This window comes from Carex rostrata, chromosome 20, assembly GCF_964058835.1.
Source record: "Carex rostrata chromosome 20, lpCarRost1.2, whole genome shotgun sequence".
In the NCBI taxonomy this organism is placed as follows: Eukaryota; Viridiplantae; Streptophyta; class Magnoliopsida; order Poales; family Cyperaceae; genus Carex; species Carex rostrata.
The window spans coordinates 8,366,940-8,393,587 of NC_135937.1; the positions used below are offsets into that span (position 1 = coordinate 8,366,940).

Here is a 26,648-nt window from a genome sequence, read left to right on the forward strand (position 1 = left end):
ATAATTACAACTTTCAGTAAAACATTAATGATAAATACTTCTCAGACATAATGATGAATACTTTATGTTACATGGAAAAGACACTATTCACAAGGAAAAGACGAAAACCCGTAAACACAAATTTTCAGCTACTTAGTTTAACAAATAAGCAAAACTGACATACCGCGAAATTCGGGAAAATACTATTCATCAATCCCGTAAATATACTTCTCAACAACCCGCAAGATTATACGTCAACTACGTATAACTTTCTTTTCTCAACCGAAACACTATTTGGGAGAGAAACCGAGAAAGAGAGAAAATACCGATTCGTTTCGACACGAAACGATACGAGTGAATTAGCGGTTTTTCTCTCTACATGCACCCCTCTATTTATAGGCTTTTGAGGAGGTTCGCAAAAGACCGAAATACCCCTCAACATATGCCTATTTACAAGATATGTCATTGAATGGATAAGGATGACATGTCATGTGGATAGGATTGATGACGTGTCATCTGGATAGGATCGATGACGTGTCATGCGGATAAGGACGAATCTGAAAAGACCCGAATGCCCTCGGCCCGAATACAAATAATATTCGTATAATTATTCTGAACAATTATATTTCTTGCGGTTGTTGTTTCGGTAATTTATACAACGTGTCCTGCACATTTATAAATTAACCGGTTAACTTTTATACAACGTAACGTGTACGTTTATAAATTAACCTTTGTTTTTGCTTGTCATCTGTATGACATTTATATATTAATTATAACAAGTATAATTAATTATAACCATCTTACTATTGATCATAACCAATTTATAATCAATCACAATAAGATTCTCCGATTAACTCCTATATGGTGTGACCTGATAGGATCTGTGTTATGTTGGTAAATAGAGTTAAAACTGTTTTAACTTCTATAATCATAGGAGGCATCTGGAAGTATGTACTATGACCATCCAATTACACAGATGATGCTGTACTGTACAATATCACGATCCAGTAAACAATTTACTCGTGTTAATTCTTTTGTCACATAGCTATCAGATTAGTTTCAAGGTAGGTGTGTGTCATCCTTGTAAACTTAATCTTTTCTTGATCTTGAGCATATTATCAAATATGATTACTCTTGTAATCATACCGCGCGCTGATAATCTTACTCTATCAAGGGGCCCAGTGATGCTATAGCTCGTATAGAGATACGAGGAACAATAGTACTTTTGGTAAACCATCACTACCTCAGCTAAGCCATGTATACCGAAGAGCTACCATTATAACTGCATTTTACCGACAGTGTTTGATAACAATTACATATATACATTTCTTAGTAGGAAAGATGAATACCTCATACTTTAGAACTTAACACTGAATGAAAGCATTAATGACACGAACACAATTCCGTATAATGTTTCATTCGGGGTCTGTCAGATATCATGTTCCTGGAACATATATCTATGTGATTAAAATGACAACTCCTTGTCTATGGTCTGTAAAACTTGACCATCATTTAATCCACATACTAACCTTATCGTGGTAATTAGTGTTCCTGCCAATTACCTTGGTCAGTGACCTTTTTAGAGTATATATCATCTATATTATGAAGTTTCACAATTCCAGTCATGAACTCGAAATGATTCATAAATATACATGAAGGGAAATATGCATGTTCTTTCACGCTCTTGTACCTGTTTGGCTGAGGTCCATAAGGGCCCTTAAGCTCTTAATCCACGTAAATTCGTCCGAACGGTGACTCCTTAGTTTAGATTAAGACCATGCTCCTTATTCTTGATTCTTAATCCTCCCCCTCCCTCTTCCTTAAGATATCAGACTCCTTGGAGGTTCCTTAAGAGTATTTTCAGATATTTTAGACTATTTTGTCCTCAGGCCATATTGCTTCTTAAGGAAGAATTCTTTCTTTATCATTTTTTATTTCTTCTCCCACATATGGAGACACAGAACCCTAGGAAGTTATCATTAGAAATTAACAATCAGCTTACCACCAACTCTGATGATATTCATGACCATGTTCAGTCATACTACAAAGAGTTGTTAGGCACCACTGGTTGCCCTTTCGGATCCTTAGGACCGAAGTTGTGGGCTTCTCAGGATCTCGTTTCCCCAACAGAAAACCAACACCTGACAGCACCCTTTGTTGAGAGTGAGATTCACCGAGCTGTTTTTGAATCTGATCCCCATGGTGCCCCAGGGCCTGATGGCCTCACTTTCCAGTTTTATCAATTCTTTTGGGACACCATTAAATCTGATCTGATTCGGTTATGTCATCAATTTTATGAGGGTAATCTCGAACTGCAATTCATTAACAAATCTATCATATGTTTGATACCTAAAGAACATGATGCTCAGCTCATCAAGAAATTTCGACCCATTAGTCTCGTTAATTGCAGTTTTAAGATTATCTCAAAAATTTTGACATATCGAGTAGAACCTATCTTACAACGGCTTATTGATCACCACCAATCTGCCTTTTTGAAAGGTCGTTACATATTAGATAATGTAGTCCTTGGTCATGAAATCATACATCATTGTAAAAGCATACACAATAAAGGAGTGGTAGTTAAAATTGATTTTGAAAAAGCTTATGACAAAATCAATTGGAACTATCTACTTCAGATTATGCAGGCCCGAGGATTTGGGACCAAATGGGTACATTGGATGGCCACATGGTTGGTCAGCTCCCAATCTTGTGTATCCATTAATGGCAACCTTACACCTTATTTCTTTTGTAAACGAGGAGTGAGACAAGGGGACCCCCTCTCCCCCTACCTCTTTAACTTAGCTGCTGATTCTTTGAGCAAAATGTTTCTGCTGGGTAGAGATACACACCGAATCATAGGACTAGGACCAGCTTGTGATCAAAACCGTGCAGTGACCAACTGTCACTATGCGGATGATACTATATTGTTTCTACAAGCTGATCCTAGGAATATTGAAATTGCATGGTGGACTATGGTGGCATTTGAATCCATATCCGGCATTAAAATGAATTTGGATAAAACTGAAATGTATCCAATTAATTTAGAGGATACCGAAGCTCACCTCCTAGCTTCCATCTTCAAGTGCCACTTGTCTAACTTTCCATTTAAGTACTTGGGCATTCCTCTCTCTGACTCTCCCTTGAAAGTAGCTAATTGGAATTTTTTGTTGGATAAATTTAGATATAAATTACAGGGCTGGAAAGGGCAATCTCTCTCCCTTGGGGGCAGAATTACCCTTCTCAACTCTGTGCTTTCAGCGGTACCTTTATATACCCTCTCTTTATATAAAATACCTCAAACAGTATTGCGTGAAATAGACAAGATTCGGCGAAAATTTTTATGGCAAGGTACTCATGATAAAAGGAAATATGCTTTAATGAGTTGGGAAGATTTATGCATTGACAAAACTTTTGGGGGTATGGGGATTCTTGATCTCCATCAGATGAATTGTGCGTTACTGCTCAAGTGGTGGTGGCGATATAAAGATCCTCACTACTCCAATCTTTGGAAATCTGTTTTAGAGGCCAACCTCCACGCCAATATTGCTCCCTCTATGTTCTGGCAAGCGGTCCAGGACCTTTCTCACTTTAGTCAGTTGGGCATGACCTTCTCTCCAGGCCAGTTAGGAGCAGTTCAGTTTTGGACTGATACTTGGTGTCACACTTGCCCTTTACAGATTACTTATCCTCAACTATTTGATATATGTACAACCAAATCTGTTACAGTACAAGAGGTGGTAAATACTCAGGGTAGTTGCTTGCAATTTAGGAGAGGTCTAAGTGGAGTATTATTAGAAGAATGGCAACAAATTTTGGGGTTACTACAGACTACCACTTTTACTCAGGACATAGACACACTTAAATGGCAGTGGGAATCTCATGGGACATTCACCGTTAGATCTATGTATTTGTTTCTTAATTTTCATGGAGTCCAACCCCTTACACCTTTGCTTTGGTGGAAACTACCCGTTCCACCAAAAATTAGGGCCTTTATGTGGTTAATGAGTAAAAATAAAATTCTGACTAAAATGCAACTCTTGGCCAGGGGTTGGCAAGGAGATATTAGGTGTCAGTTTTGTCCTATGTGTGAAGACTCTAACCATTTGTTTTTTCAGTGTTATTTTGCTAGGGCTATATGGTTTTATATGGGAAAATGTAAGGACCATAGACATACTTGGACATCTATTGATGATGTGTTACACTTTGCACATTCACTACCCAAAATAACTCGAAAAGCTCTATTAATTGTTGTTAGTGCAGTGGTGTGGTGCATATGGAAAAAACGCAACGATCTTTGCTTTAATCATTCATTAACACAACCTTGTCGGGGTACTATTATGACTATTATTTCTTTGGTTGTTTCTTGGACAGGTACTCAAGGGGAGCACATACAAGCTGCAGTCAATGAATGGCTGCCACAGGATATGGATGAGGTGCCTATTCAAATCGTCCCGATGGAGGACGCCAGGCTGATAGAGATGCTCTCTGATGACTATGCATAGCGTGTTGGATACCAAGGCTTTAATTGCTTAAATTAGACACCTGTGCGGGCTTTGTTAGCAACCTTTTGCTTGTTTCGAGTTTGTTGTTTTAGAATCTGATTATTGTTTCTGCTATGTTTGACGTATGGACTCTAGCACTTGGTTCGCTAGTCTTTCGCTGGTTTTTTTGTGTTCTGTAACTATGTTTCACGGTAATGAAACAGGCTAATGCCTTTTTTTTTTTTTAAAAAGAACCCTAGGAACGAAAATAAAATCATCTTCCTCCCTTCCGGCAAGATCGAATCGAAATCGATGTTAGCTGATGAAAGTGCTGCCCTCGCCACACCATGTGGAGCTGTTAGAGATTGGGATTACCCATCTTTTCTCCATTTGCTAGCTAGCCCTCCGTCAACCCTCCACTACCCTCAGCCCATAACACCACCCCCTCAACCCTCCGCCGCCCACTTGGAAACCACCATGCAAGACCAACCTCCAAACCTCGTCAACTCCAGATAGCACCACTTGGAAACAGCGCAAGACCAACTTCTGTGGACATGCACAAGACCAAACTTCATATCACGCGCGTGGTAGTAGACTGCGCCAACCCCCCTTCATTTTTCTACTGATCACCGGTTGCTATTTTGTTTTCTGGTATGATGTACCAGTGCCTTGTCAAAAAATATACCAGATCTAGTACGGTGTTGAATGTTGTTTTACAGTATATGATGAACTTGTAATTTTACAGTATTGATTTTTGGTTAAATTTACAGTATTGATGAACTTGTTACTTTACCGGATCTGGTACGGTGCTTTACAGTACATGATAACTTCGTCTAATTTTATTTCTTTTGGTTGATTTCTGATTTCAGAAGGAAACAATATGTGCATGATATATTGGCCTTTTTTCCACAGATTTCATTTTAGAATAAGTTCATTTTTTTTAATTAGGTTGTCTTTAAATTCGTGAATGAAATATATTGTGGAAAAACAATGAATTAATTAAAGTTATCAGTCTATTATATAATAGAGTCTGGCTAGTATGACGTCGGTGTCACATAACACTAGGAATTGGTGTTATATAGACTGAAATGACACTGATGTCATACTAGCTAGACTCTACATAACAATATGGGGTATGTCTTTAACTCTTGTCACATAATAAAATAAATTTTCTTTATTCATAATCCTTCTTCAATCTTAATCTTTCATTTGCTGAACATGAACCCCTTAGTAGAGCTTAAGCTCTTAGTCCTCTACCCCTTAATTCTCCCTGCCGAACAGCCCCCTTTCATTAAATGAAGTTAAATTGTATAATTTTAATGGCCTCGAGCTTATTGTTATTCATTACTGAATAAGCATTGATCCTTGTCTAATTGAGTACTTGTTATTATATATGCTGGTGCAAGGAATTTATACTTTTTACTATGTTTCTAGTTTATTTGTTTTTCAGTGATTAAAACAACTAAATTAAACAAACTGGAAAGACAAAGCCTTTAATCAAAGCAATTAGTTTGGTTATAAACAATATAATGTAACCAAATCAACATTCCTAACTTTATTGTATGTTATGAAAAATGTGAAATTACAGGCTTAACTTTAGGAAAGTTTCTTTTCCATTAAACACAAATTGAACTACAATCAAACAGTGCTGATCAAATACTTGGGATTTTACTTGGGATTCTACAATCAAGCAATGCTGATCAAATACTACGATTTTGCTTGGGTTCTTAGATAGGGTTGCTTGCACATGCAATCTTCCATGAATTATAACTGTTGGAAGTTTTGAAATAGAATGAAAGGGATTGATTTGGTTCAGTACTTTGAGTTTGCAACTTGGCAACAAAAGTTCAGCAACTTTGTCATTTCTTGTTTGACTTTGCCTTTGTTTAATTGTTGTCATTTATCGTGAATAACATAATTGATGGGGTTCCAACTGAAACTGTGTGAAGAATTGTGGTCTGTTTTCTTAATGGAATATGTTTCGGTTGAGAAGAAAATTGTTTGTTCTGTAACGGTGTTGATCACTGACTCAACAATTATCAAAATGAAAAAATTAAAAACTGTAGATTTGTTCTGTATGATTTTGTAAGTTTGTTTACCAAATATAGTGTAATTTGAGAACATGTTGGTCAACCGTCGAACGTGTTAAAAAGGGAAGGTTTATTATTCTTGCAATAAGTTTGATTGATGACCATCTCAAATCATAGAGAAGTCAACTGCATTTTTTTTTTCCTTTTGACAAATGTTGACATAAATTGTCATTGTTCTGAAACAAAAATTGGTTGTTAATATATCCTTCACTATTTTGATAAGGTTAAACTCTGGTGCAATTTAGGAAATATCATAATTATACCTCTCATTCTCAGTTCATTCTCACATTAGTATCATTAATTTTTCAGTTGGCTGTTGCTTCTCATCCGACGGGCATCGATAATGGTACCCAAGAGTGCACCAAGTGCAACCTAAGCTTTGGTGACAAGGGAGAGTACCTCCAACATCAGCTCTCATTTCACCAGAAAAGTCGAAAGAGGCGTCGCAATTGCGAACCTGTAGAAGATGGTGCTCTGGTGAAGGATGGCAAGTACGTGTGTCAGTTCTGTAACAAAACTTTTGACGAGAGGACCCGTTATGTCAGTCACATGGGGGCTCATGTCAGGTATCAAGGCCTTAACACAGATGAAAACAATTTTGGCACTGCTCCTATTGCCATTGAAGGTCCTCCAATGGTCAAAACTTTGGAAAATGAGAAAGATCCTCATAATGATCATGTTGTTCGAATTGAGGTTCTTCCCTCTATTGAAAAATTTACAAAGGAGAGAACTGTTGCAATTCAAGTCCATCCTTCAGCTGAAAACTCTAAAAATGACAAGGTTTTTGCGATTCAAACTCCTCCCCCAATTGAAAATCCCATAACTGACAAAATTAATGAAATTCAAGCTCAGCCCTTGATCAAAGACCCTAAGATTGATTCGGCAATGGTCAATCAAAGTTCTTCCTTGACCAAATTCCCTGAAGATGGCAAGGCTCCGGCAATTCTACCTCCTTTGATTGAAGAACGTAAAAATGATAAATCTGTTTCCGTGTCGGCTCCTACCTCGATTGAAAACCCTGATAATATTCAAACTTTCGTGGCCAAAGTTCCTCCAGTTGAAAACCCTGAAAAACACAACAAGTCTGAAGCTTCAGAAATTCAATTTCTTCCCTCAATTGACAACCCCGAAAATGACATAAAGCCAGAAGCTGCAATAATTGAAGCTTCTTCCTCAATTGAGAACCCTGAGAACCACACTAAGCCTATTACCATGCTACTTGAAAAAGATGGAAGTGTTGAAATGTCAGAACACAAATCTTTCGAGGGTAACAAAGGCAACGGTTTGACTGATCCTAAAGTTGAACAGGCAGTTTGTGGGCCTTTAGATAGTATTTCGGGTGCCAGTGTTGCATTATCTGGAGAAGTTTATCAGGATGGAAATGCAACAGACAGTAATATCCCACTTATGTTTGACAAGAGCAATTCGTCCCGAAGTTGCTCTCCTGTCACTTCTGAGAAAGACTCCGAAGTTGAAAATAATATGGAGGACGAACATGGTACTAATAATTTAGCTATGATTCATGAAGCAGGCAACTCTAAAACTAGAGAGGTTGAAGCTAGTGAAGCACTGAACCATGTGGAAGTTGAACCTAATAGTGGCATCTTTGATTCCACTTTTGCAAATGCAGGCACTTGCTTGTTGGAAGCCAGTCAACAAGCTTGTCCTGATATTGAAACTTTTGATCTTAATAATTATGATATAGACGATGATGGGTCCAAACCCGAAGATATCATCAGTGCTACCCATAGAATGCTCTTTGAAAATGACAATGGAGCAATGTCTGACGAGACCAGCTTTATGGACTGTGATTCAGTTGGTGAGCCTAAGGAAGTTGAGTTGACAGAAAGACCATTTACCTTCTCTGAATTGCTTGCAAATGCTAATGCACATGCAAACGCACCTCTAGCTGAGACTAACCAAACATGTCAGGAATCTGAATCTCTTGATCTCAACAATAACACTTCAGACAGGATCGACAATGATGAGATAGAATATGAGGTTGATAAATTAGCCAACAGTAATACAACTCCTAGTCAGACTATTCTGACCACCACTCCAACAGTGGACTACAACTCAGATCTTTTTGCAAGTTGTTTCTCAGATAACGTGAACGAGCCGAATGGGAGTGGGTTTGATATTAACTCGAGGGACTCATTGCTTGAGGAGTGGGAGAAACCGGACACAGGGCTTGAAACCCGTTTTCAAAACAATCCATCAGGGTGTGAAGATATAGTCAGTGGTGGCACAGGCCATAATTTTATGGAGATGATGACCATGCAGGAGAACTTGGAAGGTTATACTTCATTGGTTCAATCAGCAAGTACTGTTCCAGTAGCCAACATGATGCAAGATAAGGTAACCGACAAACTGTCATTTTAGCCTTGATCAATATAAATGAAATTTTTATTTGCGAACACTATTGTAATGCTAGGGAAAGGAAGTTGGGTCTGAAGTCAGGCTCTAATTCAGCTTAAAATGGCTCAAAATTTCCCAAAAGTTGCCTATTGCAATACCAATTTTGAACTTTCAAGATCATTTGTTATGATATTTTGGGATTCTCAAGGCATTGGTATAAGAAAGATTTGTCACAGGAACACACTTCACATATCCTAAGATAATTTGGAATTCAATAGCCTGTGGGATACTAATTTAAATGTGCTTCGTGGTTAAGTCAGTGCCCTGTGGAATCTGTATGTGTGAATGTATGCAATTATGGAGCTCTTTATGGCAATATTTTAAATATTTTACATGTCTATTAAATTCATTTTTTGGGGTTGTGTATCGGGATTTATGCATATATATATTAGGCAACCTCATCCATGGTGACAAATCTTTTGCCACGATAGAGTGTCTTCTTATTTTCTTAAGATATATTCTCCTTGATTAACACATGTTATTTTGCTTATCAATGAACAGTTGAATAATGTTGGGTACCAATATCTAAGCCAGAATAATGGTGCACTGCCTAGCTTCAGTGGGATGAGATTGGCTCCACCTGAACCTTCTGGGTACGTTGCCATGCCCAGTTCAAACAATCCTTTGCACTTTCCAGTGCCTCATCAAACCATGATGTTTGGTTATGCGCCACCTCAAATGATCAGTGGCATGGGTCTGCAGTTGGGTTGGGGCCTGACATCACCTCCTACCAAAATGATGATGCCCCCGGCCCCATGTCAGTTCACCTCTGTGTGTGTCTGGTGCAGCCGAGAGTTTAGGCATGATGGTTCATTGGCTGAGCAACAGTCAGACACAGTCGGTTCTATTTGTCCATCATGCAAGGATAGGTTTGCAGGTCATGGTCACCTTGGTTAATGAGGAACGTTGGGACTGGAGCATCCCCATTTTAGTGCTAGCTTGTTAGAAATTTAGAGAAACTGACTGTAGGGTCATTGGTCTTATTGAGTGATTGGGCCTGAACCATTTACTACCTCTATTATATTAGTTTTAACTTGGAGGTAATTTAACTCGGTTAAGCTTTTGTACAGCGTTAGCAAAATTGTGGAGATTTACCATTGTTATCATGCGACAATTGGTGGGAATTTTGCTTATATGATTTTGTGATCTGTTGTCATGTAATAGTGTTCTTATTTAAGATTAATGCTAGTTAATAATGTGCTAGACTTTCAGTTAGGAGCCCAAGTTGCTTTGTAAGCAGGTAATTAAAAGCATTTCTTACCATGATAATCAATCGTTCCAGAGAGCTTAAACTTCATTGCATCTCTTTCGAGAGAGCTTGATAAATTCGTTGCTACTCCCTTCATCTAGACCAAGTACGTGACGTCCGTTTCCTATAACTCCCAACAAACGACTTTCTCGGGCCTTGAAAGTTTTGCATAATTATTTTGATAATTATGCAATTAACTACCACTACAAAATTTAGCTAGTCAATAGATCAGGATTTAATTACAGCCATTACTTAGTGTAAAAGGAAATAAAGGAGAAATCGAAAGGGATTTCAGAGGTGACAAACTGACAAAAAAGCAAATCTCATCCTTGAAACAAACAAAATATTTTACTAGATAATAAGGTTCAACACCACTAAAAAAAGGTTAATTTTCTTCCTGAAAAGTCCACACTTGTATTTCCGCTTTCCTTCAAAAGAATACGACTCTTTTCACCATCCATGACACCCTACAGCACTCTCTTCAGCCTTTAAAAGGAAAGGATAAAAAGTAGGTATGTCAGTTACTAACTCTCAAATTGGGTGGAGTAAATGATCAACTACGAGTTTCTCTCAAAAAAAGAAAAAGAAAAAGAAAAAGAAAAAAGAAATTCAAAGCAACTGTTGCATACAATCCAATAAAAAGACATTGTCAGGGAAACTTAATAATTGCTGATTAATAAAACAAATGGATTGTTACCAAGGATCAGTGTATCAGCTAGTCATCCGCTTCTGTTGTAGTTTCTTTGTTAACAACCTGACACAAATATAATAATTTTTACAGAGAGACAGGGAGAGAGAAAAAAATATTGGTGTGCATCTTATATTTCTATTATCAATCCAAATTTCTGAAAATGTGGTCAGATTTGAGAAGGGAATTAACAAGTCATCAAAGTAACCACATTTGTAAACTAAAATTAAGAACTTGTTTTGTTATAGGTATTTCAGACTTGTGAAAAGAAATGTAAAAAGAAAACAAGTTAATTTCTTATTTGTCTCATACCTGTGCAATGTAACTTTTCAATTTAGCACTAATAGACTCATCCAACGCTCTTTCAGCAAGCTCATACATAACAGTATTGCCCTCCGGGCCTGCAACTTTCTCCTTTTGCAAGTATCTAACAATGATTGATATCTTGATAAACATATCCCAGTAGTAGATCATATATACTTAGATTAAAAAACAAGGAAAAAGAAAATTTTACCTTTGCTGGACAAGCAAATCCAAAGTTTGCTTAGTATTACCAAAGATGGAATTTTTTTCCTCATTTTCATTTAAGCCCAGTTTTCTCAATTGATGCCACATATTTTCTGAAAGCACATAAAAAACACATCATTTAAGTCCATTCAACTTTCTTTTCAGTTGTATTACTGTTCAATTCAGGTTTGCCTTATGCTTAAACATCTAGTTATGGGCTAATAAAAACTCGAGGGGATATATGACTGCATTGAAACTGCTCAGTGAGGTTCAGCACGGGTGTACCTGACCCTATTTTTAAAGCTTGTACAGTCAAGCTGAACCAAAATTGAATCCTTCTACTTACAACAAAAAAGGAAAATAAGGTTCTTTTGCAGACGCAGACAATATATTACCTATTTCCAAAAGGGCATGCAATGTTTTTGTATTTGCACTAAGGTGTATTCTTAGCTGTTAAAACCCATATCAAGTTAAACTGCCCATAACCTTTTCATATTAATTCAACCAAAATTCAAGTATAAACTAAAGACCACCACATAAATATAGTCCACTTGATCTTTTGATCAGTTTAAGGATGCCAGTGGCATTAGAGTAAAAACGTAAACACTTTTAAAAAGCCGTTTTTCCATAACCAATCTAATAGTATAATTCAGTGTTGCTTAATATTTTCTTAAATTTTTGGGTCTTATACAAAGACATGAAAAATGTTGTATACTGCTTAAAATTATACATGTTATGTTGCTTCAAACAAACAAACCAACAGAAGATAAAAGAAATACATACCTTCTGCTAATTTGCCTCCTGCCAAATGGACTATACCAAGAACGACAAAAGCAAAGCCAGTCAAGTAGGAAGATTCCTTATTCTCCACGTACTTCGTATATTCATCAGGAGGCAGCTGACTAACTATGACGTATGATTTTGCATCAAGATTACCTGGACATGTGCACTTTCTTTTAGGTTTGAGAACATTATACTGATATTCCTTGAAGAAGTGAAACTATCAAATATTTTCTTACATATTTGTAAAGTACAAAACAAGGAGTGCTTTCTGGTTTGATACTTGGTACTAATAAATTTATAAACACAAACAGACAGACTGACCAAAGATAATTCAGGCCGGCACCCAAAAAATTGACCAAAGAATAATTTCAAGTCCACACCTGTAAAATATCACAATTTTACGCACCCAATAAAATGGAATATATGATCTATGCTTGTCAAAAACAATAAAATCACACCACTCTATTAAAAAAGAAAAGAATCTCATACACTCATATATATAATGTTGTTTACATTGTTTCTTGGCAAAACTGCTATGGAATTGGATTTTTAGTTTTTTTACTTGTCATGCTTTAATTTTAAGTATGATAAAGATTTATTTCCTTTAATTAGGATGTTGAACGGAGAGCAAAATAAAATGTTTCCAAGGGTTCAAGTGCAATAGTGTTAGGATAATTGGTGCTTTAATAGTTTTCTTGGCAAATTTTTTGGGGGCTGGAGCTCACAAGGGAGTCTTGCTAGAATTCTTCCTGACGACATCTCAGCTTTACTACTGCAGTTGGGCCCACTTGCATTGACACCTTAACTGACATAATTACCATGTGAGAGTGATATCTTTGCCGAAAAGGGGGGGTGCTACAACAGTGTTATTCATGTCTTTAGTTGGAAGTGGATGCATTTTGGTAATTTTAGATGTTTCTTTGGTACTTGTGCTGTATTGGACTTAATGCTATTATATCTTTTGTATTTTGGCTTTTACGGTTTTCATGTAGGGTTTAAGGTTTCTTGCTTGGATCTGCACAAAAGAGGTTAGGTACCAGGTGTTATCAGTGTTGGGTTTATGCTAGGTTTAGGAGGTTAGGTACATCACTGGGTGAATATGGCTCATCTGGTGCAGTAGTAAATTTTTTTTTGTGATGACTTCTTTATTTTGGTTTATTTTACTAATGAACCCTGAGGCTGCGTCTACTTTTCTCAAATAAATAAATAAAGAAATAAGACTCTTATCTACCAACTTCTTAAATTATAACTGAAGTGACCATCTTTGTTCCCTCATTCTAATAAAATGGAACTTTTTTCTGCTAATTGTTTTCTAACTATTTATTGCAGTTTCCAATAAAAAATATTTAAACTGGTAAAAGAAGGACCTCTTCTGCATCAAGTTTTTGGCAATCTTTGAATAAAAATACAGATGTCAGGGGTAAGAGGACATTTTTCTGTGCTTCGTAGTAGCCATGATATCTCTACTATACCAGCATCATTACAACAATTTGGTGACCTAAAGGGCCATCCTGAAGTTGCTCGAATAAAAAAGAAAATTCATGGTTTTGAAAGCTGCTGACATTTTCCACTAAAATCATTGCAGGCATTCAATCAGGGTTCAAATGAATTTTCCACTAAAATCAATATTGGGAAAGGAGGTGATATCACTCAGATATACGAGTCTTACTGTGAAGTAGGTATAGCTTTCAGAAGGTTATTTAAGGGACTTGTTTAATTTAGTCACAATTAAATGGATAAAAAAGCGAGTCGAACACTGGCAATAATAGAAGTTTTCAGCCAAAGGACTCGCCCTAAAATGTCTTCCACACTTATTTAAACTAAACTCGCACACCCCTGTGAGTGTTGGTATCTGTTGAAGAAAACAAGAAGCCACTTTCATTCTTGCAAGGTTTTTTACATTTTTCAGCTTGTAGGGAGAATTCATGCAACTTTATATAAAATAACAATAACTCACTTTGCTGAGAAGCCCGAGCTGCCGACCGATTAGAGGAAGGTCGCATGCGATTCAATTCCTTCATATCAAAACCAAAAATAGAAGAGAGCTTCCCTCTGGCCTCATTGATCACAAGCGTCGGCAGAGACCTCTGATGGTAGTTTTTGGTTACAATCTGGGTCAATTCTTCCCTCCTTATGGGGCAACCTGAGCTCTGATGCGTCTTAAAAAGCACATAGCGGATCACCTCTGCCACCAGCTTGTCCTTTTCCTAAAATTTTCACACATTTTACACAAGTATGAACCTTCACAAATCAAGCACACATGACACAAGAGAAGAGCCATGAAGAACATTCTTTTGTTCTGCTAATAACACCTCATATTTTAGGAGATTTGCAGATAGATGCCAACATTCTTTCACCATGGCAAATAAGTACTCTTTTCCACTATACCCACAAAGCTCCTTTCTTTTAGTAAGCCCAACATAAACTAACTCAGAGTGAGTTGAAGTGTTCATTCCCTCTGTATTACACAGTACCAAATTGATTTGCTGAGTTGATATGAAACAGAACAGGGAGTCATTTTTTTTGCCTAACCTTAGTTGAATGGTACAATTTTCTTCACAATTGCAAACAAGAGAAATATTGATAATTAGCAGCAAAGAAGCAATAAATGTGTGGTATTCATTGGAGCTCCAATTTAAAGCAATGAAAAAGAAAAACAAAGAAACTTATACCAAAGATAAAACCTACGTCAATAGCCGGTACATGTCTGGTCACTACCATGTGCAGGAATTAATGCATGACGCTAGTGGTTTGCAAACGGGTTACCCGTGACCCGTTCCGGGTAACCCGTTAGGGGTAACGGGTAGGGCGGGTAGACGGGTAGGATGGGTACGGGTACAACCCGCAACGGGTAGACGGGTAGTTTTCCCAAAACCTCTACCCTACCCGTTTATTACCCGTACCCGTTGCGGGTTGACGGGTACGGGTATCCCGGGTACGGGCGGGTTTTTTTTTTTTTTCTTTTCTGTTTTTTCTGAATTTTTATGCTTTGAGATTCGTGCCAAGTTAAAGGACATATCCCGAAGTCCGTTTTGAGATTCATGCCAAATTAAAATTAACGACTCAGATCTCATTCTACTCAGTCAGGTATTGCACTGGATCTGAATTCTATAGGGGTCAATTTGAGATTCATGCCAAATTAAAATTGACGGCTCAGATCTCATTCTACTCAGTCAGGTATTGCACTGAATCTGAATTCTAAAAGTAGGCCGCCAAAAATATTTTGAAATTCAAATTTTGAAACGGGTCAGGTACGGGTAGGCGGGTAGACGGGTACGGGTAGGCGGGTCCGGGTAGACAGGTAAACGGGTACGGGTACAACGGGTTTTTTTTCAAATTGGGTTGTCCGGTCCATTTATTACCCGTACCCGTCTACCCGTCTACCCGTTTGTACCCGGGCAACGGGTACGGGTACCTCGGGTAACGGGTACGGACCGGGTAAAACGGGTTGAACCCCTAACGGGTTTAGCAAAACTCTACATGACGCTATGAAGAGAATATTTAAGGTAGAGTATAAACCTGTACAGAGATGTCTAATTGCGAATAATCTTCATTACTTGCCATCCTGTTGTGAATTCACATGAGGAAAATATTAAAAGTATTTATTTTCTGCTTGATTACAACAGCTTAAAAAGATGCTCATTTGCAATTTTTACTCCGGGTGAAGCAAGAAAGAAGAGGAAAATGTTGATAACTCTGGTGGAACGACAAATCAGAAATGAGCAGGTCTGAATGATTACCCTGGTGGAACGACAACCTTGTCCAAAATCTAGAGTTATTGAGCAACAATTATCTCCCTGTACTTAGGAAAAGAAATTAATTTCCTAAATAATTCTCTTGACCAGCATTCCAACAGTAAATTTGTAACTCTAGTGTTCCTAATTGTCTGGTTAATTGGGTCACAGGTCGGACCAAATATGGGAGAATGGACAAACCTAAGTTCTTCACGCCTCAATATCTTCTCAGTAAGTATATCTACTCAGTGGCGAAGCTAGGAATTCAAACAAGGGTAGGCAAGCATAACTATATAAATAGTTGTAAACAAAAAATTTAACATAAATGAACATCAAAAGAGTCTAAGCAAGTACAGAGGCAATTCTAATGGTAAGTAGACCCAATAAGTAGACCGAATCAGACTGAATTAACAAGAAATTCAAGTCATTTAATTGTAATCAGATTCTAATCAATTCCCACTTGTTCAAGTCATTTGGGAACTGAATCAGATTAAAAATCAATTCTAATCATTTAATTGATTCTGACAATTTGCCAAACTCTGAAAATAGCATTAATTTCAATTTTTTTCTCTGGTTATTACCATTGCACCTTGTCAGTTCTAGGAAAGGGCAGGTACCGGTCTGACATGAGAAAATTATGATCTAATTCGAACTAAGTGACTCCACACTATATTGAAGGACCTATGGATAGTTGAATTGATGAATGAAATCAAATTTCGTATTGATATCTAAAGAAATAAATTTGGTACCAGTACCAGTTCCGGTACGCGACTTAGATGAATTTTTTCTGAAAATATTAAATCAACGATTCAGGTATATGTTGAACATGTAAATGACGTTACATTCATAGGAAACAAGAAAGGGAGGCGGGGCTTCTTCTCTTCACGCAGCGGCTGGCGGAGTGGAGTCGCTTCTTTTTCCTTTCCTTTTCCTTCGCGCAGGAGTTCTCGGAGCAGATACGTTAAGTTGTTGTAGACAAGTCCAGTGAAAAAGTCTGGTCCAAAAAAAAAAAAAAAAAAAAATTCAGGGGTAGGCACTTACTACCTACCTTCACCCCTGTATCTACTTGATATTTTGTTTGCTTCTCAAGTCGAAGGTGTTGTAAAATGCATAGATAAAATGCATATTAGACTGTTTGGTGACATCTACACATTGTGAAAGTGAACAGTGAGAAATTAAAAAAAAAAAAATCTTCTTGACAACCTAGGAATTTTTTTCAAAATCAGAAATAAATGAAGAAAAATTAAATCCAGCAACAACTGATACAGATTTTAAATAGTTTGGAGGGGGTTTTTACCTTCAGATTGAGAACCCTTGTGCTCGCAAGAAATGCTTCCAGACCAATGAGATCGGAATGGTAATTGTTGGTAGGGGTGTTCAAACGGTCGGTTCGGTTGAAACCGAACTAAAATAGACAAACCAAAGTTTTGTTCGGTTTTCAAAAATAGAACCAACCGACCGAACTAAAATTCTCAACCGAATTATAATCGAACCGAACAAACCGAAGTAAATTTCAATTTGTTTTGTTGAACCAAAATTTAGCAGACTCAAGTAAGAAATCCAAAAAAAAAAAATTGAACTACTGCCAAATTCGATTTGACTAAAGCAAGAAATCTAGCAAGAAATTCGAATTGGATAAATAACTGATCAAGTACATACCTTCTTCGTTTGAGATTAATTAACCAATAAATAACTGACGAGTTTTTGAGAGAAGAAATATTAGAACCAGAAAGGAGGCAGAAATTCTGAAAATGGAGCATTGATTAGCTCTTCAACGCATGGAGTATAGATAAGGGGTGGAATTCTTTCTCTAGCTTCTTGCGGAGATAGAAGCTTGAGGCGGCGCTAGAATCCAAGAAGAAAGAAAGGGGTGAAAAGAAAAAGGGGGTGTCGCAAAGTATCAAAATAAACCGAACCAAACAGCGTGCGATAATTTGGCGATTTCATTAAACCAATTCGGTCGGTTCGGTTCAACCGATTTCAAAAGTTTCTAAACCGAACCGAACTAAATAAAAAAATGAATCGAACTGATCCATTTAAATCGAAAAACCGAACCATTTAAACCGAATTTTATAGTTCGGTTTAAAATCAAATAAACTGAACCATTTGAACACCCCTAATTGTTGGATTTATTAATTGGTACGCCCGTTATGGGAAACCCGAATCCAAAACCTGACCCGTTATGAAGAGATGCTGACCCGTTACGAGGAGGTGCAGACCCTTTATATTTGGAGCACTGTATATTTAGGTATCAACTCATCATTCTTGTTACTTCGCATTTCTTTCAATTGTTACTAGTTGTACTAGCCCAAAGAATGCTTAATAGTAATTAATGCGGGGATAAATGAAAATTCGTAGTGGAATTAATGGGGGGATAAAAGGTAGTTAGGGAAGTTAATTTGGAGAGAGAAAGTGGGGGATAAATGGAGGAACAGGGGTGAGGGGAATGATGGAATTATTCTATTAATTTTTATCAAGCATCCCATTCTTAATATATCGTACTTATCAGAATCTCACATGTAAAAATTAATTTTATTAATTTGTCTTAATACACAATTCTATATATTTTAATTGTTCTTTTTAATTTGCTAATATTTATTTTCCCTATTTTTAAACGTATCGTGAAATTTGTATCTTAAATTACGTAAACATTTAACCTTCTATCGTTACATTTATTTATTCCGAATCTAATGCTTCGGATTAATCTTTCAGATTTAATTTAATAAATCTGAAATCTATATGTTGGTTTAATAAATATCTTTAAAATAAAATTTATTCTTATATTAACTAAAAAAATTTAACTAGTTGAGAATTTTATTATCGCTGATTTGTTTAAATATGTTATTAACCATGTTTATAATTATTTAATAATAATTAAAATTACGGGTTATAATAGTTTCAACTCAAATGTATTATGCATTTCAATTTTAATGTAGATACAAATTTTGTAACTACAAATTCATCAATCAAATGTGGGCAAAATTCATATTTTTTTTTCTCAAAAAATTAAATTTCCCTTCTCTGCATACTTTGTATTAGGATATATATTTACTAAGAGTCATTCTAGAAAATTTGAACAAAAGTTTCGTTTTATTTCTGACTGAATTATATATCTTATTGGTGAAGGAGAGAGATGAGGGATCAAAATAGATTTGTTTTTACGTGAGAAGTTATTTTCTTTATTAATTGTTTCTTTTGTTAACTTTGAATTAATTGAGATTGATAATGAAGAGAGAAAATGGAAGGGTACAATAGATATTTGGTGAGAAAAATTTCTCTCATCGCTCAATATTGTAAAAACTTAGCTCAAAATACCACTCTCCTAGTACAGTTGCAGATTGTGAAAAGAAAATAAAGATGAGCATTGCTTGCTATAGAAGAAAGACAGAAAGCAAACTCTGGCGCACTAGAGGCACTCTTTAGTCTTTACAGAGGCCAATAAGCAATATAAAGCCAAAGAAACCTCTCAAAGCTTAGCTTTTAATCATTTGAGATGTATAAAAAAGAGGATATGATCATATAAAGAAACAAAAAAGCAAGATCTAAAAACCTTAAAACCATGCAAGGTCCCCTCTTAAGTATTAATGATGTCTCCAGTCTCATACTTTAATAAGGATTTGCCAATTTGCCATCAATTATGAACCCTGGCCCCTTCTTTAATTAGGAAAATGATTATTTCACTAATCCTAAGTAAATATATATACATCCCTCTTGTGTCATCGATAAAGGAAATAGCTAGTCTAGCTAGCTAGTTGTTCTATTAAAATATAATTAATCATCTTAAACATGCATGATGAGATGTTAGATCTGCTACAATAGGTTAATAGTAAATAGCTCGGAACTTTCCACCACACTAGTAAGTAATGGCCAAAATGAAAACAAGTATTCAAATCACATAATCTTACCCTATGGTACGTAGTACAACTTCATCAATTCCCAGTTGTGCTGCGCAACCTTTCTGAACACATGGTAGACATCTCCTTTACCTGTATTAAAGATTAATTCCCTAAATTGAATTTTGGGGCAACTTATTAAATCGAATTTGTATAAACGGATCAAGAGAAAAGATATCAAAAGGGAAAAAAAATACCAATTGACTCTCCTGTCTAAGAGCCTTCAAATGAAATAGCGGTCCCATTTTTTTCTTTTGTTTTTTAAACGGCACAGAGACCAAGGTTTCGCCAATTTCAATTGCTTTTTTTTTTAACGGCAAAAAGATCAAGGTTTTTTTTTGTTTGTTTTTTAGTTAATAAATTTTATGTAAAAAAAAATATGGAGCCGCTATTTCATTTGGAGGCCTCTATACAAGAACTGCAGGGTCAATTGGCGATCTCCAGCCACATAGATGTTTGGTAACCGGAGTATTTTTAGAATTCTGATCAAACGAGACATTTTTATTTTATTATGGTATAAATAAAATTTTCGGCTAAATAGCCGAAGGAAGGAAACAAAACAAAGAAAAAACAAGAAACTAGATACCTTAGTGGCCAAGAACTCAAAACATAGAAAAATACATGAACATCCTATACATATAATTTGTATTGGGCCGACAAGCATCAATTAATATCGTTAACTCTTTTTTTAAACATAAAAAAATATTTATAACCTTATTGTTTCGGTTGTTGGATCATTATCAAACGGTCAAAACAAAACATAGGAAAAGAAAGAAACTAGATACCTTGGTGGCCAAGAACTCTAAAGTCTAAACCTAAACCCTCAAAGAAAAAAAAGAAGAAAAAAAAGAGCAAAAGCAAGATAATCAATCTCGAGCAAGGAGCATGGTGAACCCAAATCTAGAGTGCAGGATGTATGAGGCGAAGTACCCCGAGGTGGGCATGGCAGTGATGATCCAGGTCCACCACATCACTGAGACGGGTGCCTACGTGTCGCTTCTGGAGTACAACAACATGAAGGGAATAATTCTCTTATCCGAGCTGTTCCTCCGCCGCCGCCGCCGCATCCGCTCCATCTCCTCCCTCATCAAGGTGGGCCACCTAGTGCCTGCTATCGTCCTCCGTGTTGACAAGGAGAAGGGATACATTGACCTGTCAAAGAAGACGGTGTCAGAGGAGGATGTACAGGCATGCGAGGAACGGTACAACAAGTCGAAGCTGGTGCACTCCATCATGCGCCATGTGGCAAAGATCCACTCTATCGACCTAGAGGAACTCTACACCACAATCGGCTGGCCTCTCTACCGCAAGTATGGCCATGCCTACAAGGTACTTGATCAACAATTTTTGTACCTAGAATCTTTGGCCTTTTCTAATTAGCTTCTCTGTCTCTTGATCATAGGCCTTTAAATTGATAGCTACGGATCCCGACTCTATCCTCAATTTTCTTACAAAGGAAGTAAAGGAAGCTGGTCCAGATGGTGAAGAGGTGACAAAGGTGGTGGCAGCAGTTACAGAGGAGGTGAAGGATACGCTGGTGAAGAACATATGGCGCAGGATGATGCCCCAGCCTGTCAAGATCCGTGCTAATATTGAGATCAGATGCTACCAGTTTGATGGTGTGCTCCACATACAGGTCTTTTATCTCTTTTGAATCCAACAAGTCTTTGATGTAGATACATCCAATTAGTGCTAGCTAGTTCATAATTGATAATCACTGATTGATTTAGTGACTGGAATAGTTCCTGACAAACATAATATATATTTCAATTTACTAATGCCAAATTGCCAATGCTCTTTTTTATTGCTATTATAAGAAAGCATTGAGGAAAGCAGAATCATTTGGAAATGAGGATTGTCCAGTGAAGATAAAGCTGGTAACAGCTCCCCTCTATGTTTTAACCACTCAGACCCTTGACAAGGTTTCTAAATCATCTCCTCTTCTCTTCTATTCATTATCCATTTTGTGCTTAATTGTCTTCCATAAGCTTGTTTCCTTTCTTGTTTTACGGTTATATTTCTAAATGCACAGAACAAAGGGATATCTGTTCTGACAAATGCAATCAAGGCTTGTTCAGAAGAAATAGAGAAATACAAGGGCAAGCTGGTAATTAAGGAGGCAGCTAGAGTTGTAAGTTTTATTCTATAATTCTAGTTACTCTTACTCTCCTCATGATGAATAATAATCATAATTAATTTTGAAGTTAAATCTTTTGGTTTGGTTTTTGATATTTTAGGTAGGTTAGCGGGAAGACAAACTATTAGCAGATCTGATGGAGAAGATGTGGCTCCAAAACTAGAAAAATTAAGGGAAAATTTCCAGTGTGTCCATCTAAAATTTTGAAATAGCCAATTTCTCCATCAAAATACCAAAATATCTAATATCCCATCAAAACTTTGAAATAGCCAATTTTCATACATATTCAATGTAAAATAAAAAAAAATACTATATAGTAATTATGGAAATTTAATAATTAATAAATTATCACAACATTAATTATATTTTGGAAAAATATGGCAGCTGGAAAGATACACAGGATTAAAATTGTTTATGCATTTAAATTTGTTAAAGAGAGGTGTAAATTTCATCATGAAAAACATAACAATAATTTTTTATTTTTTTTTATTTTTTTACAATAACTGTCTTGTAGATAGGTAACACGATTCATGTCAGACACAAATTCTTCATGTGTTTTCGAACCGTGAATATGCGAATTTCTAAGCATCTGGTGTATTAATAGGAGAAATAAGACATTATTACTACAAGAAGATTCGCACATAAATACATAATTATAACAGCAGTAAAAAAATATATATAAATTATCTACAGGGTTTTGAAAAATAAAAAATTCTTCATGTGTTTTTGAATGTAGCATGCAGGCTTTGCCTGATAGTAATTTATTAATTTCATTAAAACAAATTAAAATTCTTCATGTATTTTATTATTCATTTGAACAGGAAGTCAATCAGACTATTGAATGGTCCAAATTTTTAAATCAATATATTTTCTCTTTCTCAAAAAGAAAAAAATCTATGAAATATAAAATTTTCTTTTCTCCAAGATTTCAAATTTCGAAAATGAAGATTGTGAGACAGCACAGATTCAGAAGCATTACAGAGCATATTTTTACAAAAGAAAAACATATTAAAATTTCTATAGACCCTCATCAAATTACTAAATTCAAATAGATGAGAACGGAACTAAAAAAAATCCGATTTTTTTATTTATATCCAAAAAATAAATAAAATTATAAAAAATAACCAATTCGGTTCTGCTTTTCCAAAACTATCCAAACCAGAAATTTTTTTTTCCGGTTTCAACATCCAAAACCGGAAAAAAAATTTCCGAAAACTCAAATCTAAAACCAGATAAAAATTTTCCGGTTTTGGATCCGGAAATTTTTTTTTCCTGTTTTTGGTTCCCAAATCGGAAAAAAAAATTCTGGAAATGGGATTTTCCAATTTTTTTTTTTTTATAAACTCATTTACTATAAATATAAATATATACATGTATTATATTATATTATATATACATATATTATAAAAAATAAAAAAACCCAAATGACGTTAATAAACAAAATACCGATCGTTGTATGCCTACCGTTTGCTCGGAGATAATTAGATTATTTGATTATTGTCGACATATACCATTTGCTCGGAGATAGGCAAATGAACACAATAAATAGTAAATATATTTAAAAATAATTATATGAATAATTATTGAATAATCTTAGGCTTTTGACTAAACAAAATACCGATCGTTGTACGTCTACTATCGAACGAAAACTTAAACTAGATTTTTGAGGCCCTAAATAACGTTTTTTTTTAATTCTGATGCTTTGAGTACCCGGGGGTGATCTCCTGGGTGATATTCGGATCCATCATCCTCCCCTTTCCGAAAAGTCGTCATACGCACAAATCCAACTTTCCTAGCAAAAGTTATGGCTGTTTAAAGTTTTTTCGACAGTTGAACTTTGGAAATTCATAACTAACTATAGAAAAATCCAAATAAATTGAAATTTGTCTCAATTCTATGTATTTTTGAATGCTCTCCATGCTAGTATAATCACTTTTATAATTTGGTCCCTGTATCAATCCAGACTTACTGATTTACCAGAAGAGGTCTAATTTGATGTTTTTAGTGCGTTGCACTATACCAGCGGCCTTTGCCTAGTGCTTGGCTGCTGAGTTTGGACTTGGTACCATACCAGAGGTCAGTTTAGGGTGCTATAGCGCGCTATTGCGTGCTATTTAGAACCTTATTTTCGTTCAATGGTAGACATACAATGATCGGTATTTTGTTTATAAATGTCGTTTGGATTTTTTTTATAAACTCATTTTTTTATAATATATGTATATATAATATAATACATGTATATATGTATAGTAAATGAGTTTATAAAAAAAAATTGGAAAATTCTATTTTCGGAAAAAAAAATGTCTGGTTTTGGGACCAAAAATTGGAAAAAATTTATCCGATTTTAGATTTGAGTTTCCGGAAAAAAAATTTCCAGTTTTGGATGTTGAAACCGGAAAAAAAATTCCCGATTTGGATAGTTTTGGAAAAACATAACCGAATTGGTTATTTTTTATAATTTTATTTATGTTTTTGATATAAATAAAAAAATTGGAAAAAAATTAAATAGAAGACAAAACTATAAAATACATAATAATGTGAAAATACAAAAAAAAGCAATTAGTGGTAATTGAAATCTAACACATACATTTGTCAATTTATAAAAGAAGTCAAAAACTTGTATAAAAACTTTAAACAAAAGACAACCTTGCCATTACATTAAGGTTGGGTTGAGGATCCTAAGTGCTAATTTTGTGTAATGCATGAATTCATTGATCATCTGTCTATTAATTATACATTAGCACAACAAATTTGATTTTGGTTAGACAAAAGCCAATTTGTAATGCACATATAGACAATTTGGGATAGTGTACTTAAATTTGCCTATTCTCTTAGTGTCACTTATAGAACAGTTTTTTTTTTTTTTTTTATTGTACTTAGTGATGTTAGTTGGACGGTTTGCTTTACTACATGTGTTATCAAAAGTACTAGAACTCTAATCTTGCTAATTAAATCTTTGTGTTGTTATTGGACAGGGACCATGAGCAAGAAAATCAAAGATGCAATTAGAGAATGACTTCCAATTATAGAGGATGCCATCCCTCTGAATCAATACATGCCAATGTAGATGGTGCCTTTCCAACCAGATGTAGAGGCTCCCATCGAGGGAGGAGATATTTCTAAGATGACTTAGTAAATATGAAGATACCTCAACAATTTTGTCAAATAGTAGTAGTTAGCCTCAGTCCAATAGTTTGTGGTTTAGTATTAGCAACTTTAAAATACTTTTGTGCCTTGCTAATAGCAAGCTTTGGCTACTGTATTTCCTTCTCGTTAGCTTTTGGTATGTAATGAGTAGATTGTAAATGTAGTGATTTGAACTCCAGCTTACTGGATCAAGCAAACTGGATCGTGTATTTAACCAAATTTTAGAAATGAAATGTGCATACTTTGCCTCTTTTAAAAAAATATATATATAAAAACTTTAAACAAATAAAAATTTAATTTAATTTTAATATATATAACTAAAATTTTAAAATTATAAATATGGCTTAGCCAAATTTAGCTGCTTAGATCCGCCCCCGAAATTTTTAAATATACCATTTTAAGAAAATAAATAAACCAAAACACCATCGGTGGCTGGATTTAATAAAAATAGCATGGCCGCTTTGGCGCGAAGCGGGTACCCTGAACGTGGCCGCTATGGTGGGAATCGGCCACTATATTGGGCCGGCTTTAGGCCCAGCGGGGTGGCCGCTTTGGGGGGTAGCGGCCAGGGCCGCTTCCTGGGGTAGAGGGCACCCTGATAAAATATATATATATACAGAGTTGTATTATTGAGGAGAGAGATATTCATTTGACGCACAGAGGTCATATGCCACTAGTGCCGCTTCAGCTGTAAGTATTTTATTTTCTTTCTTATAAAAAAAAATTAGTATTTATAATTAATTTAATTAATTTTTAATTTTAGGTTTTCTTATACTCATACCAAATGGCTGTTATGGTATCTATTTACACTGGTGGTGAGATTTTAACAGGCCCTAATGGGGTTTATTACAGTATCGGGCCTGTTTCTGTGATACCTGTAATCTCGGGTACTGATTTGTTGGTTCTGAAATCGATTATTTCTCAGAACCTCGGATTGAATCAGGATCGATATGACCTTGATATTCAGGCCAAAATTAGCATGCCCACTGGTTCAGGCCAAACTTGGTTCCAACTTTTTCCTGTTCAGAATGATGGAGTCTGGCAGGTACTGTACAACCAGACAATTAGTTTTTCTGGGGGTGGATACAAGATAATTGAACTCTTTGTGGAGATTAACCGAGTCCAGCGTCCTAACCCCCTTGCAAGGTTAATCCGGGGTGCTATTCGGGCTAATGCCTCAACCTCCTCAAGTCCAGTGTCCCAACCCCCTTTCCAGATTGACATGCCTGAAAGTAGTAATGCCCCAGTTCAGGAGGGCCGACGGTCTACTAGTCGGCCCTCCTGTCGGTCCCGAATCCCTTTGCCGATTGACATGCCTGAGAGTAGTCAAGCCCCAGTCCAGAGGGACCGACCGTCTAATAGTCAGCACTCCCATCGATCTCGAGCCCAGCCTTGTGATCCGGAGGAAACTGAGGAGACGGTGGATCCAGAAATACAAGAGGCAGAGGAAAATTGGGGGGATGTTGATCCTGATTGCATGAGCCATCACAGTGACACAGCAGATACGAGGCCTGTGCTCGGGCAGACAAAAAAATTCAAGGT

General features: G+C 36.1%; 3 protein-coding genes across 8 annotated transcripts; 2 read left to right on the plus strand and 1 right to left on the minus strand.

Moving 5' to 3' along the window:
* Window positions 1-6,726: 6,726 nt before the first annotated feature.
* Window positions 6,727-10,126, plus strand: LOC144572431 (uncharacterized). The gene is made up of 2 exons (XM_078322016.1): window positions 6,727-8,908; window positions 9,470-10,126. The coding sequence occupies exons 1-2, from the start codon at window positions 7,100-7,102 to the stop codon at window positions 9,863-9,865; spliced, it is 2,205 nt and encodes a 734-aa protein (XP_078178142.1). The 5' UTR covers window positions 6,727-7,099; the 3' UTR covers window positions 9,866-10,126.
* A 289-nt stretch (window positions 10,127-10,415) lies between these two features.
* LOC144572709 (uncharacterized) lies at window positions 10,416-17,736 on the minus strand. Of its 6 annotated transcripts, XM_078322378.1 has the most exons (8): window positions 16,772-17,205; window positions 16,131-16,186; window positions 15,715-15,760; window positions 14,153-14,402; window positions 12,196-12,348; window positions 11,420-11,525; window positions 11,218-11,332; window positions 10,831-10,971 (listed from the first exon to the last, which is right to left on the minus strand). In XM_078322378.1, the coding sequence occupies exons 3-8, from the start codon at window positions 15,757-15,759 to the stop codon at window positions 10,933-10,935; spliced, it is 708 nt and encodes a 235-aa protein (XP_078178504.1). In that variant the 5' UTR covers window position 15,760; window positions 16,131-16,186; window positions 16,772-17,205; the 3' UTR covers window positions 10,831-10,932. The 6 variants fall into 6 exon arrangements, with proteins under 6 accessions (XP_078178500.1, XP_078178501.1, XP_078178504.1 ...); XM_078322374.1 differs by lacking the exons at window positions 16,131-16,186; window positions 16,772-17,205 and adding an exon at window positions 10,416-10,703 and having other exon boundaries at window positions 10,915-10,971; XM_078322375.1 differs by lacking the exons at window positions 16,131-16,186; window positions 16,772-17,205 and adding an exon at window positions 10,416-10,707 and having other exon boundaries at window positions 10,915-10,971.
* Window positions 17,737-20,734: 2,998 nt separating this feature from the next.
* Window positions 20,735-22,068, plus strand: LOC144572428 (eukaryotic translation initiation factor 2 subunit alpha homolog). The gene is made up of 5 exons (XM_078322012.1): window positions 20,735-21,151; window positions 21,225-21,458; window positions 21,640-21,744; window positions 21,855-21,957; window positions 22,064-22,068. The coding sequence occupies exons 1-5, from the start codon at window positions 20,735-20,737 to the stop codon at window positions 22,066-22,068; spliced, it is 864 nt and encodes a 287-aa protein (XP_078178138.1).
* The last annotated feature ends 4,580 nt before the right edge of the window (window positions 22,069-26,648 follow it).